The sequence below is a fragment of the Microcaecilia unicolor genome, chromosome 9, assembly GCF_901765095.1.
Source record: "Microcaecilia unicolor chromosome 9, aMicUni1.1, whole genome shotgun sequence".
Classification (NCBI taxonomy): Eukaryota; Metazoa; Chordata; class Amphibia; order Gymnophiona; family Siphonopidae; genus Microcaecilia; species Microcaecilia unicolor.
In genome coordinates, this window is record NC_044039.1 from 2,000,091 (window position 1) to 2,014,490 (window position 14,400).

Genomic DNA, 14,400 nt, shown 5'->3' on the forward strand with positions numbered 1-14,400 from the left:
ACTTCGTGTATAAACCCCCCTTTGCCACAATATCAGGATGTGTTTCATCTCATCAATCCATCAGCTGCAGGTTGTTTCTGCTACTTTATCACATCTTGAGCCAGCCAGATCAAATATTCAGTAACAAACCACGTTATTTGTAAAAGTACTTCCCATACAGGAGTCCTTATCTATATAAAGATCCTCCATGTCCTCAATGATCTTCATTTGATATCCACTTGCTCCAACTTAAAAAGCTTATAAATCTGTGACAAACATCCTTCCTGTCGGTGCGTGAGCCAATCATCGTTCACGCAAGGAAAGGAAGTATGATATTTTGCAATGAGCTGTGTATTACTAATGATTTTAACGTAGCAGTAAATCTGCACACTCACTGATTACTGCATCCCGCAGTAAATATTTTGCAAAAACTTGAGTTAGAAGCTGTGCAGTAAGCAGCTCCAACATGCGGCTTTCTGCATTGGCCCCCTTGTGTCTAAAATATTGGGGGGTAAGAAACCCTTAGTAGACTATGCCAACTCCCTCTCCTCCCAAGAATGCTGTATTTGCTGGTACTCCATGATAAAGGAAAGAAGTTACCGTCACTAATCACTATGGAATGGGTCCCTCAACAGTTTTCTTCCCTCTCTCAGCCCCCTGCCTTCAGCTTCAGCACTATCTCCTCCCCCAACCAGCATCAGTTACCTGATGCTAGTGTCCACCTTAGGAGTCGGCACTCAACAAAAAGATCTAGGTGTCGTAGACAATACACTGAAATCTTTTGTCCAGTGTGCAGCGGCAGCCAAAAAAGCAAACAGGATGCTAGGAATTATTAGGAAAGGGATGCAAAATAAGACCAAGAATATTATAATGCCTCTGGTATTGCTCTATGGTGTGACCTCACCTTGGTATCGAATTCATTTCTGGTCACTGTATCTCAAAAAGATATAGTGGAATTAGAAAAGGTTCAAAGAACAGCAACCAAAAAGGGAAGAAGTGCAAACACATGGTTCGCCGGGGAGCATCTTGAAACAGCTATCGGCGAAACATGTGTCAGCACTGCTTCTCTTTTTGAAATATTATTTTGCAGCTAAATAATATTTATTATTTCCAAAATATTTAAAAGTTAATAATTTTAAAGAATATATAAAAATGAAAGAAATGAGTTGATGCTTTGAAGTCGAAAGCAGTAATGCTATGGTACCAATGAAGAAGTTGATGTGGATGAAATCCCTTTGAAGTGTATTTGGGATTAGCATCACTGAGGTGCCATACCTTAACATTTAATCAATCTATAATCAGTGAAATATAGGAATCTTATTCGAATTCATAACATTAGCTCAAGGCCATTAATTTGGAAAATGAAAAAAAATCAGCCATTTACTGGCAGTGGTAAAAAAAAGGCCTTAGCGTGAAGGAAAAAACATGCATAAGGGTGTGCTATGGCCACTTTCTACCACAGCTTTATTTATTTGTTGCATTTGTATCCCACATTTTCCCACTTATTTGCAGGTTCAATGTGGCTTACAATTTTCTGTCATGGCTTTCGCCAGTCCAGAGTAAAGAAACAATTGGTATTATATAGAGAATATGGATGACAATCAGGAAAAAGAGAAAACATTCAATTGGCATTACTTATAAAACACGGATAACATAATAAAAGTAAATAATCAGGAGAAATCATTCAGATTATCAAGTAAGTAAGTGGTGGTGTATTACAATTCTTAATACGTGTCATTGTGGTAAGCTTTGTTAAAGAGATGAGTCTTCAATGCTTTACGGAAGTTAGTTAGCTTGTGAACTATTTTCAGGTCAAATGGTAGAGCATTCCACAGTTGCAAACTCGTATGAAAAGCTGGGATTAGTCTGTATTTTAGACCTTTACAGCTGGGGAAGTGAAGATTCAAAAATGTGCATGCTGATCTTTTAGTATTCCTGGGTGGCAAGTCAATAAGGCAGGTCTAACATGTAGGCCGGGGCATCTCCGTGAATTATTTTATGAACCAAAGTGCATATTTTGAACATAATTCGTTCTTTAAGAGGAAGCCAGTGTAATTTTTCTCTTAGGGGTTTGGTACTTTCATATTTTGTTTTTCCAAATAAAGTCTGGCTGCAGTGTTTTGGGCTGTTTGAAGTTTTTTGATGATTTGTTCTTTACAGTCAGCAAGAAGTGCATTGCAGTAGTCTAAATGACTTAGCACCATTGACTGTACCAGGTTGCGAAAGATTCCCCATGGGAAGAAAGGTTCTATTCTTTTGAGTTTCCACATTGAGTGGAACATCTTCCTTGTTGTATTCTTCACATGGCTTTCAGGTGTAAGATTTCAGTCAATGGTAATTCCAAAAATTTTCAGGGTGTCTGAGACGGGAAGGGTGAAGTTTGGTGTGGATATTGTGGTGAAATTATTAGCATTATATTGTGATGTGAGTACAAGACGTGTTTTTTCAGCACTAAGTTTTTGTAAAAAAAAAAAAAAAGCATTAAGCTTTGTAAAAAGACCCCAGAAAAAGGTACTGCCAATGCTCTTTTTCTTCTGGAAAGCAATCAAGGCGGCTAATGCAGAATACATGAACAATAAATGGAAAGAAAATGTAATTCAGTGCTTATCAGAAACAGCACATTTGTAACTGAGACGAGCCAAAATAATTACAAATAACTGTAGATAGAACTCGTGCATGCCTAGAATTGTACTCCTGGGGGAATTCTGCACACTGCTGAATTTCCACAAAATCCACGCAAGCTGTACAAAATTCTGTACAGGCAGCATCATTGGCTGTTTGCACTGTTCAGCCCCCCTCCCCCACTACAATTATGCAGCGGTGAGAGGCTGCAAATTGGATTGTGTCCTCTTCTACCACACAGATTTGAACTGCAAAGCTGTACAGCATCCCACGTGATTCAAATCAACATCTTGACTATGGCCAACAGGAGGATGCAGCCTGATGTGCAGCTGCTCTCCTCTTGAAGCTTGAAAGCTGAAGGACACAATGGGGCCAATGCCGAATGCCTCGTCATACAGCCGTTTTTGCCCGCATCTCTACTGTAAACTTTCTCTCCACAACAATTGCTGCATGCTACAAGCAATAAGCATGCAAATTACTGCCGCATTAAAATTGTGGCAGTAATCTGCAGCACATTTGAAATATCACCCTTCCTGTTAGTGCCTCAGTTGTGATTGGCTCAGGCATCAACAGGAAGGCTGACATTTAAAAAAAACACTGCCAATGGTCACGGGCCCTCTCTCACTTCCCCACACAACCACCCCTTCTCAACAAAATTAAACAAGAATTTAAAAAAATAAATAAAACTTGCTCCCCTCAGCAGCCAAATGACCCCCTCCTCCTGCCCATACCAGGTCCCCTAAGTATACATTTTCCCTGGTAGTCTAGTGGCCTTCCTCAAACCTCCAACACACCACACTTTGCCCAGGTCCCCAGTTCCCATACCTCAAATGAGGCCGGAGTGATTCCCACTTGCTCCTATTTCAGGTCATCATCTTCAAAATGGTGGCACCCTACCCCATGCGATGCATCCTGGGACGCACTGGGAAAAGCCATAACTACCATATAAGGCAATTTCTCCCTTATATGATAGTCTGGCTCAGGGAGATTCTGGTGGGGAGATGGGAGAGGTTCCATGGGATTGGAGAAGAGCAGATGTAGTCCTTTTTTTTTTACAAAAGTGGTGACAGAAAAGAAGTGAGAAAGTATAAACAAAATTTATTGAGCATGCTGAATTTTTAATCACCAGGTGGCGGGAGGCGTAGCGGAATCTATTCATGGTTGGAAGTAAATTCAATGGTAGCGGAAATATTTGTTCTCTTTCAAAAAATACCCATCTGGGGGTATCGGCTGAGAATGATGGATACCATTGTTTGACCTGGGACACCTGGAAAGCCAAATGATAAAGCTTAAAATCTGGCACATTTAAACCCCCAAGGCTTTTGAGCAGTTGAAGTTTTTTTTAAGAGAGATTTGAGGCACAGAAGATTTCCAAAGAAATTTAGTAATTAGCCCTTGAAGCTTCTTATAAAGTACGTCTAATGACTGAAATGTAGTTTACCAGCATGTTCTCTCAGAGTTAAAATGGTCAAGCCCCGTTGATGTGTCTGTATGGTATAATTCTACTTTTTCGCTCAAACCTCCACTCAATCTTCGCAAAATATGGCATTTAGCCAATATCTGGTCGCCAAGTCAGTTGTTGTCAGGTGTTGCTATTATCCCTTTTCAAGATTTTTGTACTTGTTATAACATTCCCCAATCGTATAACACTTTTTAGAAAAACCTGACTCAGATTATTGAGCATCGCTATCCTGCTCCATCAGACCGTCAATCTAGTCTCAAGTTTCAGTAGTTTTTTTTTTTTAATTACATTTGTACCCTGCGCTTTCCCACTCATGGCAGGCTCAATGCGGTTTACATGGGGCAATGGAGGGTTAAGTGACTTGCTCAGAGTCACAAGGAGCTGCCTGTGCCTGAAGTGGGAATTGAACTCAGTTCCCTAGTTCCCCAGGACCAGAGTCCACCACCCTAACCACTAGGCCACTCCTCCACTCCAAATAAAAAATAAATAAAACTTGCTCCCCCCAGCAGTCAAATGGTCCCCCTACGTATACATTTTCCCTGGTAATCTAGTGGCCTTCCTCAAACCTCCAACACACCACACCACAGTTTATGTCAATCCCTTATGGGTCCAAAATCTGCATCTAAACTGTACAAACTCATGCAACTGTCAAAACCTAATATATGCTCTGGCCTTACCTCCGCTTGGGAAAATGAATTAAATGTCTCGCTGTCGAGTAAGGAGTGGGATCTTTTTTGGACAAAAACTATGCGTTCCTCTCTTTCAGCTGCCCTCCTACAGTCTACCTAATACATTGTTCATAAATCCTACTGGACGCCTGTAAAGCTTGCTAAAGTATACCCAAGTGTTTCAAATCTATGTTGGTCTTGTCAGTCTGGAGTGGGTACCCTAGAACATTGGCTTCTCCAGTCATATTGGAGTTCGGTTTGGGACACTACCCAGAAAATATTTACAATCCAAGACTCTCAGTCTTTTAAAATATTAATCCTTAAAGCTTCGACTCATGGCTTGTCCATTCCCCAAAAATATGCCAAACTGTTTAACTTAATGATTTCTCTCGCTCTTCATCTGATTGCATTGGAAAAATAATCAGCTTGTTTCCTTTTTATGAATGGCGGAATCTGCTGTGCTCCTATAGGCGATATGAGGAACTGGCTGCCATGAGATTGGGTCACTTCTCATCTTTCCACAAAGCATGGTCGCTGCTAGACGACTACGTATACTGTTCTGTTTTACTCATATCAGCCCAGTGACTTTTTTTTTTTAAATTGTATTCTATTCCATATTATATGTTGCTGTATGTTTTCATAAATACTATGTTTTTTTTTAAATTATTTAATAAAGTTTAAAAAAGAAAAAAAGAAAAGTAATGGAAGCGCTGCTGAAGGAAAGGATAATGAATTTCTTGGAGCCCAAAGGGTTACAAAATCCAAGGCAACAGGCAACATGCTTTTACCAAACATAAGTTGTGCCAAACAAATTTGACTAAATTCTTTGACTGGGTGACCAGAGAACTGGATCAAGGATATATGCTAGATGTAATCAACTTGGATTTTAGAAAAGCTTTTGGCATGGTTCTTTAGAGAAGGCTCTTGAATAAACTCAACAAGCTGAAGTTTAGACCCAAAGCAGTGAACTTAGAGACTGGCTGACAGACATCAAAGGGTGGTGGATAATGGAATTTACTCAAAAGAAGAAAAGGTAAGTAGTAGAGTGCCTCAAGGATCTATGCTGGAGCTGATTGCATTCAATATTTGTCAGCGACGTTGCCAAAGTGTTAGAAGGTAAGGTTTGCCTTTTTGTGGATGATACCAAGATCTGCACATCTCTTTTCATTATATCCACTCCCTCTGGGGTGTCCACTTCGTTGCAAAAGTTAGCAGAATGGTCTAATGTTTTGTAGTTAAAATTTAATGCAAAGTGCAGTGATGCACTTGGGGAGTAGAAATCCAAGGTAGCCACCTCAGGTAGAGACCTTGAAGTGATAGCGGTAAGTTCTCACGCATTAACTGGGCGTTAATCATCTGCATGGTTACACTGCTGATTACCTCCCGGTTAGCGCGTGGTAGAAAACAAATTTTTGGACACGCATATCAGATGCGTGTAAAAAATGAAATTACTGACCGGGGCATGCGGTAGCTGGGCTGTAGTTCCAAACTGACACCCAATAGATGCGTGTAAGCGCCTACACATCTTAGTAAAAGGGCACCTAAAACTTTATACACCAGCATTCCTCAGACTTCTGCTATTCACTTAATACAATGTTGTTTAAAAAGCAGACAAGTGGGACATAGAGTAACTATGAAAAATGTCAGACAAGAAAAATGCCAGGAAGTATTTTTTCACGGAGAGAGTGGTAGATACTTGGAATACCCTCCCGTGGGAGGTGGTGGAGATGAAAATGGTAACGGAATTCAAAAATGCGTGGGATAAACATAAAGGAATCCTGTTCAGAAGGAATGGATCCTCAGAAGCTTAGCGGAGATTGGGTGGCAGAGCCGGTGGTGGGAGGTGGGGCTAGTGCTGGGCAGACTTCTACGGTCTGTGCCCTGAAAATGGCAGATACAAATCAAGGTCAGGTATACACAAAAAGTAGCACATATGAGTTTATCTTGTTGGGCAGACTGGATGGACCGTGCAGGTCTTTCTCTGTTATCTACTATGCTACTATGTCTTCAGATCTTCAGACACTGTGACAAGGTGGTGGCCGTAGCCAGAAGGATGCTAGGCTGCGTAGAGAGGAGTATAACCAGCAGAAGAAAGGGTGTTGATGCCTCTGTACAGGTTTGTTGGTGACGCCCCACTTCGTGTACTGTGTTCACTTTTGGAGACTATATCTTGCTAAGGATGTTAAAAGACGTGCTTCAAAAAAAAGGTGAAAAAATGGTAGAGGGATAGGGGAGATACGATACAGACATTTAAATACTTTTATAGAAATAAATCTTTTCTAGAGAAGGGTAAAGGGTAAAACGAAGACATGAATTGAGGTCACAGGGTAGTAGACTTAAGAGTAATGTCAGGAAATTTTTCACAGGGTGGTTGATGCCTGGAATCCCCTCATGAGGGAGATGGTGGAGACAAAAACGGTGACAGAATTTCAAAAAGGTGTGAATGAACAGAGAGAATCCCTAATTAGAAAATGAATGTTATAAAAAACAAACAAACAACTTTTAAATACTGAACGTGTACTGATGTGTCAAGTGGTGCTTAGATGGCCACTCTGGCTGCGAAGAACTAAGGCCAGTCCTGGGCAGACTTCTATGGTCTGTGTTCTGTATATGGCAAGACAGTTTAGAATGGGCTGGAGAGGCCTTGATGGCTACTCCAGTAGTTGAAATGTGAGGACAGAGCTGGGCTGACTTCTATGGTCTATGTCCCAGAAATGCAAAGAACTACTACTACTACTTATTTCTATAGCGCTACTAGACGTACGCAACGCTGTACACTTGAACATGTAGAGACAGTCCCTGCTCGACAGAGCTTACAATCTAATTAGGTCAAACAGGACAAACAAGAGAGAAGGTAATATTAAGGTGAGGATAATAAAATAAGGGTTCTGAACAAGTGAATAAAGGTTAGGAGTTAAAAGCAGCATCAAAAAGGTGGGCTTTTAGCTTAGATTTGAAGACGGCCAGAGATGGAGCTTGACGTACCGGCTCAGGAAGTCTATTCCAGGCATATGGTGCAGCAAGATAAAAGGAATGGAGTCTGGAGTTAGTGGTGGAGGAGAAGGGTGCAGATAAGAGAGATTTACCCAGTGAACGGAATTCCCAGGGAGGAATGTAGGGAGAGATGAATGGAGAGATACTGAGGAGCTGCAGAGTGAATGCACTTATAGTTCAAATAAGAGGAGTTTGAACTGTATGCGGAAACGGATAGGAAGCCAGTTAAGTGACTTGAGGAGAGGGCTAATATGAGCATAACGACCCTGGCGGAATATTAGTTGTGCAGCAGAATTTTGAACAGATTGAAGAGGAGAGAGATGGCTAAGTGGGAGACCTGTGAGAAGCAAGTTGCAATAGTCTAAGCGAGAGGTGATAAGAGCGTGGATGAGGGTTCTGGTAGTGTGCTCAGAAAGGAAAGGGCGAATTTTGCTGATATTATAGAGAAAGAAACGACAGGTTTTAGCAGTCTGTTGAATATGTGCAGCGAAGGAGAGGGAGGAGTCAAAGATGACCCCATGGTTACGAGCTGATCAGACAGGAAGGATGAGAGTGTTATCCACAGAAAGAGAGAATGGGGAGGAGGAGAGGTTGGTTTAGGGGGAAAGATAAGAAGCTCAGTCTTGGTCATGTTTAGTTTCAGATGGCGCTGAGACATCCAGGCAGAGAGGCAGGCTGATACTTTGGCCTGGGTTTTGGCTGAGATTTCTGGTGTGGAGAGTTAGATCTGGGAGTCATCAGCGTAAAGATGATACTGAAAACCATGGGATGAGATCAGAGTAACAAGGGAAGAAGTATAGATGGAGAAGAGAAGAGCTCCCAGGACAGATCCCTGAGGTACACCAACTGACAGTGGGATAGAAGTAGAAGAGGATCCACTAGAGTATACACTAAAGGTACGCTGGGAGAGATAAGAAGAAAACCAGGAAAGAACAGAGCCCTGAAATCCAAGTGAGGACAGCGTATCAAGGATCGCCTAGTGGTTAGTGCAGTGGACTTTGATCCTGGGGAACTGAATACGATTCCCACTGCAGCTCCTTGTCACTTAACCCTCCATTGCCCCTGGTACAAAATAAGTACCCTTGATATATGTAAACCGCTTTGAATGTAGTTGAAAAAACCTCAGAAAGGCGGTATATCAAGTCTCAATTTCCCTTTGTTGCTTTAATCATGAATTGATAATGTGTGTGATTGCTGGGCAGACTTCCTAGACCATTCAGGTCTTTATCTGCCATCATATACTATGTATTATGTTCTTTTCACTTGGACAGGAATGGAAGGACAGTCTTAGGAGTGGCCAAGTGGTTAAAACACCAGTCTTGACATCCAGTGGTCGGTTCAAATCCTACTGCTGCTCTTTGCAATCTTGTGCAAGTCACTTAACCCTCCACTGCCTCAGCAACAAAATTATATTGTGAACCCTCCAGGGACAGGGAAATACCCAGTGTACATGAATGTAACTTACCCTGAGCTACTACTGAAAAGGTATGAGCAAAATCTTAATAAAAAAACAGGCATGCACTAAGGAAATATTTCCTTATGGAAAGGGTGGTGGATGTGCAGACAAGAATGGTATGAATTATGGGACAAGCAAAAAGTATCTCAGAGATCTCTGCACATTGGTGCAGAACTTAGCAGCAGACTGGCTAAGCTGTATTGTTTTTATCTGCTATCATTTTTCTGAGTTTCTATTGTATCTCTAGATTCTGTCCTGGTGTAACGCAACCACCAACAAACAAACATGTACCACAAACATACCACATATTGGTATTTGATTGTCAACACCTTTTGTGCTATTTTTAGATTTAACATATTTTCCTCCTATCATTATAATCTGTAACTTTAATACTTGATGTTATATGCAATGTTCTCCCATTTCTTTTATTGTTAATTTTACAATTACTATAAACCATTCTGATGTAGATAAGGAGGTATACTAAATCTTGTTAAACAAATCAAGCACATACTGCATTAACAGAATGCCCTTAAGTTCATATGTTCCAGTAACTAAAAAGCTGCAGAGATATGAATACTGGCAGGGTAGTGAAGAGGTGTGATTAGTTCATTGGCTATTAAAATGAAGGACTGGTGACTGGTAGGCTTAAGGAAATAAGAACATTGTAAATACTAATTTTAACGTATGGTGTAACAAATACTTGAGTTGTATGCTTATATTCCAAATTTTCAAGTACAAATCAAGGGCTTCTTTTATAAAGCTACGCTACCGATTCCCAGTGCAGCAAATGAGAGGAAGCCCTCATTTGCCGTGTGGGAATCGCTAGCGCGGCTTTGTAAAAGAAGACTTAAGTAAAAAACAAAGACCTTAGCGTTGAACTAGAAGCCTAAAATCATAAGACCCTCAGTTGGAAGTTTAAGCTTTTATTCTACAGGTTGCTGCAAGAAAGTGCAGAACTTGCATAAAGAAAAATATCCATAGCCAATTCTTTGATATGAAGAACTATGTGCAATTACTAATTGGCTTTGCTATTACAGACTGAAGTTTAAAACAATCTACTTTTGCTTTTGGAATGATGCCCTCAATCATGAAGAATCTACAGCACAAAGACCTCATATACTATTTGTATATGTTGTATTACGTTTACACGTCAACCACATTTTCCCTGTAAATCATTAACTTAATCACATAAAGAAAGAACCTACGTGATCTCAGCACACACTTAAAAAAAAAAAAAAAAATAGAACACACAAGCTATAAAGCTTTCTCCAGGATCAGCAAGGCTACTAGAACATTATGCTAATTTATTTTTGTAGATTAATGAATACTTTCATGTGGCATATCAGCCGAGCAACTCAAAAATAAAAGTCAAATACTAACTTCTTTTGGGCATTAACATAAAGAGTAGGACAAAATATAAAAAAACACTTTTCCATGACTGTATGGAGCCTCTCATTTCACAACTAGATAATCCTAAGATTCTGAACAAAGTGCATTTTCTTTAAATACAAGGTACAACAATTATTTCTACTGAGACTTAGAGTGCTCATCAACAAATTCAGCCCACTGGCCACCATAATTTTGTAACAGCAGAACCAAAAAACTGACAGGATATTTTCAGACAGCTAGACATTTATCAAAATGTAAAAACTTAATGCAGAGTTCATGGTACACTTAAATGGCTTGATAATTTTTCTGAGTGATTTACTAAGATGTATTCCCTCCCTCCAATCTACAAGGAAACTGAAGTTTTAAGGGACCTATTTTCTTTCATTTCATGTCTATAGAAAAATGCTTTGTAAACAGGGTCTTAAGGGGTCTTTCTAATAAGCTGCTGGAAAAAGTGGCCTTAGTGTGCCCTTATGCAAATCTCTGCTATGCATTAAGGCCATTTTAACCAAAGCTGTAAAATGGCCGACTTTCTATTTTTTCCCCATTAATGGTCATGCATTAATGTTGCCATTAGCGTGTGGCCATTTTTTGTTTTAATTACCACATGAGCACTTACTACCGCCACCCATTTTGTATGGAATACGGGCACACGCGATATTCCTATAGCTAACTAGTTAGCCCACTTTCTGCTCAGGACAAGCCCCTTCAAAAAAACTCTAAAAAGAATTTTTAGCACATGATTAGCATGCGCACAGTTTGGAGTTACCAAAGAATGCCCGAGTGTGTCCTGTACTACTCCATTTTTAGTTGTGTTAGGTACATGTTAGCACCTAACGCAGCTTGGCAAATGGGCCTCTAAGTTTATTAGATTCTGACAGGATTCACTATCACACTCTGAAAGACTTAAAAATAAAAATTATGCTACATTCTAACTACAAATGTTTATAATTTCTGGCCCTGTGTGACAAACATAATGAAAATAAATTGTCCCATCTTAACAAATGTAGAAGGTCTTTTATTAACAATTTAGTGCATGGTATCTGCAAGAGGGCCTCAAGTAATAAAGGCCCCTGTGGCAGACAGAATGCACTGATCATTAGTAAAAGACCCCCTTAGTCTCAAAAAGAAATTAGGCACTTTCTGAAAATTTGAATGGAACGAACTGATTTAATGAAATTTTCCTGGGCTGAGAAAGACCCATTTTGAATTGCTGCGTTCATATAATCTTTTGAAAAGCAATCAGATAAATTTGTACAGCACTGAATAGAAACATAGCTCTCTTTCCATTAGAACTTGAGTGAATCTCTTCATAAAGGTGGTTAATAAATCCCAATCAGGATTTATTCATTTGAATTATACTGCCTAACTTGTTGCACAGAACAAGATGGTTTACAAACTTGCACAATACAGCTAGCCATAGCTTCTCTATCAAAAAGTCAAACTATTGTTTTAAAAGTACTTCAACAGCATACTTACAGTAATATTACAATGTTAATGCCCAAAGATAATTATAGAAAAATGACAAGTCTGAAGAAATCACATCACAATGGTTTGATGTCCACTGTAATACAAGTGAACCACAATAATATATTTTTGTGAACACACACACTTGGCAAAAACTGACGTTGACAGCATAAGTCAGAAAATACATTTGTCATTCACATTACTGCAGATTACAAAGCATGTTCAGAACTGAAAATTGGGAGTTGCCACAAACATGTCTAATACTGATTCTACCTAGGTGGTATATGTTTTAGAAGTTTAAGAAACATTTATAATGCAATTACATAGCCAACCTTATAAGAGGATCATCTGAAGTCTTTCATACCGAATATTTGTATTCAATTCGGCCCCCCGTGTCCCAAAAACATTCGTATTTGTCCAAATAGTGATTTTAATGTACATATGAATAATCTGGGTCTCTACTGTGCTAAATCCTACTGAAACAGACACTTGATCCCTGATTTCACGTCGCCCCTTATTTGTATTCATATTCGGCTGAATAGTAAAATATGGTGTTCGATACAACAAATTTGAATCACTGTGAAACAGAATTCCTAAGATAAATTTCTTTATGCTCCAATTTAAGGTAACAGCTGTTGTCCTACTTGTTAGCAGAGCAGTCTTGTAAATCTGCAAAATATTCTTTTGTTCAATACATGAGAAAAAAAAAAAATTGGAACAAGGCATTGAGAACAATTTTGTTTATTCTACACCAGGAGTGAAAACACATTCAGAAAAGTTTAATAGCAAAAAAAACTGTTCTTACCTTGTCTGACTTCTGTTGCTGTTTTGCTTATTTAATAGCTTTGCTAGATTGCTTAACTCTCCAACTTCTAAACTTATTATGACTGTCTTTTGTTGTTGTTTTGGGTTTCATTTTTTTCCCCTGAATATTAGACACCAGCTGCCTTAACTGTTGCAATTTTTCTTTCTAGCCCTGAAGTACATAATTTAACAACCTATTCTACATCCTAGCAGTATCTTTGGTTTAATCCTAACAGTAAAGCCTCTTAATTGAACGTTCAACTACTATATAATTATTTGTATAACTTGGTGGTTAATTGCAAACAAAAGCGCTTGTTAAGTTGCAATTTTACTGAAAATACTCACTGCTCAATGAAGCAGAGCTTAATGTTGAAAAGCAACCTTTGTAGCACTTTGACGTGCCTTGTTTGGGAAAGCAAGAGGATGTTTAATTTTTTGTCACTTTTCTGGCAGCTGAGCCGCAAAGCTACATCCTGTAAGGTGTAGCAGGACGTGGATCTGTAATTTTTTTTTTGTTTTTTCTGGGGAAGAGCCAAGGGCTGTTGTTACTCACCTGTCCTCGGAGTCCATTCGGCTCAGCGGTTCCCCGTCCATCTCTAGGCTGCCTGGGGTCGTTTCCCCGGCCGGGGCCTCCTCCACCGCCGTTGCTTCGCTGCCCCCCTGCGCCTCCTGAGGGCCCTCCCCGGCCTTCTCCATGCTGCCGGCGGCCGGACTGTCTGAGCGCTCGCTGCCGCTGCTGCCTAGGCTCTCTGCGCTCTCGCCTACCCCGCTGCTGCTGCTCTCCTCGCTGGCCTCGCTGCCTTCCTCTTCCTCCTCTTCATCCTCCTCCTCCTCCTCTTCTTCCTCGTCCTTCCCGGCCTGGCTCTCGGCGCTTTCTTCCTCTCCGACGCCGCTGCTGCTGCTGCTGCTCCGGCTCTCGCTCTCCTCCTCTTCCTCTTCTTCTTCCTCCTCGTCCATCGCCGCCTCCTTCGCAGCCTCTGCGCCCGAGCCGCAGCGCTCCCCTCCTCCTCCTCCTCCTCCTTCTTCCTCCTCTTCCGCGGGCGACTGCTGCCCCGCCGGGTCCCGGTCGGCGGGCGACTGCGGGCCCGCGTCCTCCTCCGTCAGGGAAGAAGAAGCAGCGGCGACGGCGGCCATGACGCTCCGGAGCCCCCCGTTGCGCTCGCGCCTCGCGCTCTCTCAGTCAGAAAAACGGCCGCGGCGGCGCAGAAGCTGCCAGAAGGGCGGGGGGGGGGGGGGGGAGCGCGCGCGAGAGAGCGAGAGAGAGAGAGAGCGCGGCGTCAGCCAGGCTCAGCAGCACGCGCTACGGGACCCCGCGAGGGCACAAACACGTCGAACGCTCGCGCGCGCGCAGCAGCAGCAACACCCTCGACTCACTCACTGGCCTGCCGTTACCCGGGAAACCCTAGTGGGCCGGGAGAGGGATGATCACGCGAACAGCTGTCGCTCGCCGCGCGGCTCCACGACAACAAACCCCGCCCCGTTCTACGCCACCAAGTCCAACAGTAGCGTCGCGCGCACTTGAAGAACAGTCTGAAGAGCGCGGGAACAAGCGTCCGGGT

At 41.5% G+C, this 14,400-nt stretch overlaps 1 protein-coding gene across 3 annotated transcripts in view; it reads right to left on the bottom strand.

The window, feature by feature from the left end:
- The window catches only part of AEBP2 (AE binding protein 2), a 56,300-nt gene extending 42,160 nt beyond the window's left edge, over positions 1-14,140 (bottom strand). For 2 of the 3 annotated variants that reach the window (XM_030213824.1, XM_030213823.1), the window contains exon 1: positions 13,395-14,140. In XM_030213824.1, the coding sequence (XP_030069684.1) occupies positions 13,395-13,975 (581 nt within the window). In that variant the 5' untranslated portion in view covers positions 13,976-14,140. The remainder of the gene's footprint in view (positions 1-13,394) is intronic. The other variant, XM_030213826.1, reaches the window with a different exon arrangement.
- Positions 14,141-14,400: the final 260 nt, after the last annotated feature.